This window comes from Dryas octopetala, chromosome 6 (genome assembly GCF_963921425.1).
Source record: "Dryas octopetala chromosome 6, drDryOcto1.1, whole genome shotgun sequence".
Taxonomy (NCBI): domain Eukaryota; kingdom Viridiplantae; phylum Streptophyta; class Magnoliopsida; order Rosales; family Rosaceae; genus Dryas; species Dryas octopetala.
The window spans coordinates 11,430,593-11,436,922 of NC_141371.1; the positions used below are offsets into that span (position 1 = coordinate 11,430,593).

Consider the following 6,330-nt stretch of genomic DNA (forward strand, 5'->3'; position numbering starts at 1 on the left):
TGGCTCATTAATAATTTGGATATCTCACGATGTGACATTTTTTAATAAGTGTAACTTAAAGGGGTTGGTTTTTTTATAAACTTTTGATTTAAAAAAATGTAATTACCGCTGCTTATTTTATTTTTGATCTAATCCAATTTTCAAATAAAGGGCTTCACGTATTCTAAGCTTGAGATTATGACACTCGAATTTCGGTGTTGTATTCCCAGGATAGAGTACGTGCTGCTGTCACGTGTCTGGGTTCGGGTTATTACAGAAAAATGGTATCATAAAATCTGGGGAAAAAAAAAAAAAAAAAAGAGGAGGAGGAGGAGGTAAGAGCAAGCACAATTGGAATTATATCTTCTATCTGCCTATTGGGTTGTCTAGTTCTCTAAATCACATTTGTTTCCATTTGAGTCTCAAAGAAACCCAACACGGAAAAAGCCCATGCGATGAAATCACCATTTCTCTGACTTGAGGCCCAGAAAATGCCCTCACAACTCCGTGCTTTTGCATGGAGCTCTCTGCTCTCCAAAACCCCCCAAAACCCTAATGCCCAATTTCACTATGCCCACCAATTTCCCCTCGTTACCAACCCAAATTTAACGTCTTTTTCTGTTTAATTTTATGAATAGGTAAGTCAATGTCAAACCCAATTCTTTTTTTTTTTGTTCTTCTTTCCCTTTTGAATCTCAAAGTTGACATATAAACGTTTCAATTTTGGTCGTGGTTTTTGTTGTTGTTGTTGCTGTTTATGTTTGCTTAATTGGTTGTGTTAATCATGATTAGGAGGAGATTAAGATGAGCCAGCAACCATCGGTGATACTTGCAACGGCTAGCTATGACCACACTATTCGGTTTTGGGAGGCCAAAAGTGGCCGCTGCTACCGTACCATCCAATACCCTGATTCAGTTTGTCCCTCACTTCCCACTTTTTTCCTTTTCAAATTATCTGTGTGTGTTTTGGTAGTAAATTTTGGATTTTGGGGATTATTGGGGGTGTTCATTATGTTTTCAATTGATACAATCCAACTCAGGAGGTCTAAATAGTTGGATTGGGAGGATTGAGATTGGTTGAATGGAATGGTTTCATTTGTTTTAGGTCGTTGAGTTACCTTTACTCCTTGGTTATTTGGTTATGTTTTCTTAAAAGATTAAAAAATTTCTTAATTTTTAGTTAATTAATTTATTGTGGATCTGATTTGCCATTTTTCATGACCTTAGCAAGTTAATAGGCTCGAGATAACCCCAGATAAACGCTACCTGGCTGCAGCCGGCAATCCTCACATTCGATTATTCGATGTTAATGCAAACAGCCCTCAACCGGTTCGTCTTTCTCATGCTTTAGTCTTGCTTTAGATTTTGTGGAACTTAAGAGAAGGGTGGAGGGGAACCTTGTATGCTTTACATTTGTTCTTCCATCAACACATGAGCATCCTTTTCGTATAATTGTGTGCCAGGTGATGAGCTATGATTCACATACTAATAATGTAATGGCAGTGGGGTTTCAATGTGATGGGAACTGGATGTATTCAGGTTCTGAGGATGGTACAGTAAAAATTTGGGATTTGAGGTAATCGCTGCCAACCCATATATTCTGGTTTTGTTCTCTATTTTTCTTTCTTTAAATTTTGTCCAGGTTTTTGTATATAATTTTGAATTATATTTTGATTCAATTACAGAGCTCCAGGTTGTCAAAGGGAATATGAAAGCCGTGCAGCCGTTAACACTGTTGTGCTGCATCCAAATCAGGTGAAGTATTTATCTTTCTTTTTTCCATTGAATATATGCATTAGCTAAAAATGCTATCAGGTAGTAGTGTCTTACATTACTGCTGTAGTCATTAAGAGGGATAACGAGAGCATTGATTCTCATACAAAGGAGTTGGAGTGGCTTTTCATAAGTAATTAGACTCCACACTGTCTTTTGTTTTCCTTTGGGCTACTCCACAATCTAATTGTGGCTTCGGGTGTCTTTATGTAAGGCTTGCACGTATTTCTTTCATGTAGTTTAAAGTGTTTCTTTGAAAAGATATAACAACCTTCATAAACGATTTGGGAATTTTGTTTGGTAAGCTTAGAGGGTGCCAGATGGCATTTTGCAAAGAGAGGAGGGTGGCAAACAAAAAGGGCAAGCATCATGCAGGCATTTTCACCTCCTACTTAAATAGACTACAAATAAGTTTTTGAACAGGATGGAACATTTATGCAGTTTTCCAAACAGCCCATTGTCATATTGTGGGAACTATCTTATAATAGTGAAAATAGCCCATTATCACCCTAGATTGGCCATGTACAGAGATTTGGATCATCAATCCGAGTTATAGGGATAGTGTTTGCTAAAGGTCTTAAGTTGATGTAGTGGGCCAGTGGCTGGCTGTATTCTGTTGTAACGATGTTTTCGTGGGACCTGTGCCAGTGTAATGTTATTTTTCAGTCACAATTGTTGTAACATGCTCATTCTTAATTATCCTCTGTCACTTTAATTTCCTTAAAGAAATAAAATGAAAAAAAGGAAGACCTTACATGCCATAATGCATTGTTTGTCTAATATCTTATAAATCTATATATGTGGTTTTGCAGACTGAACTGATATCTGGGGACCAAAATGGCAATATCCGTGTTTGGGATTTGACAGCAAATTCATGCAGCTGTGAATTGGTATGCTTCATTGTCTTGCACTTTTGTATCTCCTATACAACCCATAGTACTTCTACAATCAATATTGCTAATCTAGAGGGGTGTTTTTCCCCATTTTAATGTTATAGTGATTTCAAGAGGTCCCATTGGGAAGCGTATTTTTTGTGTGGACAACAATACAATGGTTTGAAGCTTTGGTATTTTATTTGGTGAAATGAAGATCTGAGTGGGCAAAATCTTACCAGGCTCGTGCACATGTGTCTGTGTGTGTACAAAATATAAAAGTATATTAATGTAAAACACAAATTTGAAAAAAATGAAAGAGAAAAAAAAAAGTGGTGTTGAGTACGCAGCGTTGGATGGTAATGGGAAGAGATTTTTGGATGGTAATGACATGGATAAGAATGTGACATTGTGGTGCTAAGTGTGTTTAACACTCTACCCTTCTATATTTTCTCACATAGCTTATTCATTTTTGAGATGCATTTCAAAGGTTGGTTTTTCTGAAGTATTTTCTTAATTAAAGGTACATATTTAAGGAATATTTCAAGAAATAAAATAAAGGGTCAAATCCTTAAAGCACATGAAGAAGTGCCAGAATTCACACACACAAATGAACAATGGTAAATTTAACATTGATCTATGGAATAAACCTAGGTTCCAGAGGTGGATACGGCTGTAAGGTCATTAACAGTTATGTGGGACGGGAGCTTGGTTGTTGCAGCAAATAACCATGGGACATGTTATGTTTGGCGCTTGTTGCGGGGAACCCAGGTAGTACCTTCATGCACTGGATATATGATGTCACCTTCTTTCCATTACATTATTCATTTTGACATTAAGTGCATTTTCTTCCAGACTACTACAAATTTTGAGCCACTTCATAAGCTGCAAGCACACAAGGGATACATCCTTAAATGTCTTCTTTCACCTGAATTCTGTGAACCCCACAGGTTTGATTCCTCAAGGCCAATAACCTGTTTTTTTCTCTTATACCTTTCCTGTTCGGTTTAAATAATATCTATTGTTTTATTTTGCCTTATGCCAACAGACAGTTTTTTTTTTCTTTTATACCTTTCTTTTTTGGTTCAAATGATTTCTGCTGTTTTATATTGCCTTCTGTTTCTATTTGGTATTCTTGCTGCTGTGAGTTGTTGGCATAAACCTTTATAAGGCTTTGTACTTCTAGATATCTGGCGACTGCCTCTTCTGACCACACCGTCAAGATATGGAATGTTGATGGTTTCACATTAGAGAAAACTCTAGTAGGTATTTATCTGTTACATTCTTCAATGGTGCTCGTTTTAGTGTACAATGGTTAGTAAAAATTGAGCCATATGATAATTGATCTTTTCTATTTCTTTTCTTCCCAGGACATCAACGGTGGGTATGGGACTGTGTTTTCTCAGTGGATGGTGCCTATCTTATAACAGGTATTAGTTCTCAACAACTTTGATAATTTTAAATGACCCCATGTCTTCTCAAGCAGCTTGTAGATAAGGATTGACACTTCATGATTAAGGATTTTCACAAAAACTTTAATTTATAAAATATCATTTTCAAATTTGGATTTGGCAGTTTCCTATCCTTATTGTTAACAATGTAGCCTGACTTGTGCTATAAATTAACATTAGTTTTTTTCTCTCTCGTTTTAAAATTAATAATATCAATAATCCATCATTCGTCTTTGCAGCTTCCTCTGATACAACAGCAAGACTTTGGTCCATGTCCAATGGTGAAGATATCAGGGTGTATCAGGGGCACCACAAAGCAACCATTTGTTGTGCACTCCATGATGGAGCTGAACCTTCTCCTTCCTAAACCTCGATCATCCTTGGCTCATCTACATGCGTGTATGCCTGGAGCGTGCGCAATTACATTATTGTGTTTAATGGAATTGCATAAAATGTTGTGGTGCTAAAAATTTCTCAGGTGCCTATCAAGTATAAATTATTGTGAACACTTATTTGGCACCTAATGTGTATTACTTTTGTAACCACAAAAAATAAAATAAAATGTGTATTACTTTCTTCAAAATCCCTCCACAGTTTGCTGCATCTGGATTTGTCCTGCGTTACCCGGCAGTCTTTTTTCCGATGAACTTGTAGCAGTCGTATTGAACAAGTGAGATCAAAAGTTATGGCTGTTTAATGCAAGCAATCTTTTGCTGGTTTATTTATCACGGGCAAAGGGGGTTTTTTTTTGTTTTTTTGGCTACAGCTGTATAATACAAAACTTCGCATTACTAAGTGGAGGAAAAATTATCAAAAATAGATTTTTTTTGGGTTTGTTCCCCTTGATCTTCTTTTGGTGCTTAATAAACTTCCATTTGTATAAAAACAAAAAAAAAACAAAAAAAAAAACATCCAAAATATACTTTTCACTTTAAAAAAAGGTTAGTATAGTCTGTATAGGGAGGTTCCAGCAAAAATTCTTTGTAACACAGTGAATGAATTCTTAGTCGTTTTTATATTTTATTTGATAACTTAGTCATGTTTAGTGTATACGAATTCTTCATGTTGATTAAAAACCATAGGTAGCTTTCTTAAAATCAGTCAATGTTTAGCAGTAGTACTCGTTGATGGTCATAAAAGATTAATTAACCTAGAGACCTAACATATGGCCAAAACAAAAAAACCTAGAGACCTAACATGATTTTAAGGCCAGTTTATGATATTTGTCCCTATAATGAGTTAATTTTTTTTTCATGTTAGTTCATGTGATTTTAATTTTTCCACTCGTTACCTGTTTTTACCCTTCTTCCTCTTCAGTCTAGTAGTGTCCTCGTTGCAAAATCAGATTTGGCTCAATTTGGCACTCTGAGAATTTTACCAAAACCAATCATAATCTTCGGCTACGAACTTTGTCTCCAATCATTGGCACTAAAGCCCTTAATTTGTCCAAAATCAAGCGCTATTTAGGTCAAAACTCTAGTTCTTCCAAATGCGATTTGGTTTCTAGGGACTCTGAATCAATATTAAATTTAACAAAACCAATTAACCGAAAAACCTAAGACAATGTAATTGTGATTTGCCACTTGAGTCTCTATTAAAAAATCAACTTTGTAAAAAATCAACCATTAAAAATTGTTAGTTATCTAATTGTGATAAAAAAAAAAAGATGAATAAGGCATTTCTAATAAACACAAAGATAATCATGGTATTAATCAAACAGTAAAACCATTTCTGATATTTTACAAGAATGATACTTGAGAGATCCATAAACTTAACTAATAACAAATTAATACAAAGTTAACTATGACCTAGTCTCTTCGAACAATTCATTTTTTAAGCACTACTTCGAAGTTAATATTTGCAAAACATCCGATGGCCTAAAAAACAAAACATTTGCAAAACATCAACCAAATCGAAAGTCTTTTAGCTATTTAATTCTAATTACAATCATTTCAATGCGTTTATTAGAAACACTATATCCATCTATTTATTTAATAATGGTTAGATGACTAAATAATTTTTGATTTAATTAATTTTTTACTTTGATATCTTTGAAATGAGGTTTGGAAAATGAATGAAACAGATTATGAAATTATATCCTGTGGACCGACCAAAGGAGTAGTTAACTTTGCATTAACTTGATAATTAATTAATTTTAGATCACCATAGTAAATACATATATAATATATTATTATATATTCAACTTCTAGATAAAATAAATACCATCAGATCTATTATTAAAACAGATGTTGGAC

At 34.6% G+C, this 6,330-nt stretch overlaps 1 protein-coding gene across 1 annotated transcript; it reads left to right on the forward strand.

The window, feature by feature from the left end:
- Nucleotides 1-286: 286 nt before the first annotated feature.
- LOC147282378 (target of rapamycin complex subunit LST8) lies at nucleotides 287-4,658 on the forward strand. Its single transcript, XM_086246919.1, has 11 exons — nucleotides 287-617; nucleotides 772-894; nucleotides 1,207-1,308; nucleotides 1,443-1,555; nucleotides 1,665-1,734; nucleotides 2,565-2,642; nucleotides 3,279-3,395; nucleotides 3,480-3,574; nucleotides 3,811-3,890; nucleotides 3,995-4,054; nucleotides 4,315-4,658. Exons 2-11 carry the CDS (start codon nucleotides 784-786, stop codon nucleotides 4,440-4,442), a joined length of 954 nt encoding a protein of 317 aa, XP_086103045.1. The 5' UTR covers nucleotides 287-617; nucleotides 772-783; the 3' UTR covers nucleotides 4,443-4,658.
- The last annotated feature ends 1,672 nt before the right edge of the window (nucleotides 4,659-6,330 follow it).

What these genes read in the sequence shown, in the direction of transcription:
- LOC147282378 (XM_086246919.1), top strand. Translation starts at nt 784, where the DNA reads ATGAGCCAGCAACCATCGGTGATACTTGCAACGGCTAGCTATGACCAC. An exon ending in ATGCAAACAGCCCTCAACCG is followed by an intron (nt 1,309 to 1,442) that starts GTTCGTCTTTCT and finishes ATTGTGTGCCAG; the next exon opens with GTGATGAGCTATGATTCACA. An exon ending in GCTTGTTGCGGGGAACCCAG is followed by an intron (nt 3,396 to 3,479) that starts GTAGTACCTTCA and finishes ATTTTCTTCCAG; the next exon opens with ACTACTACAAATTTTGAGCC.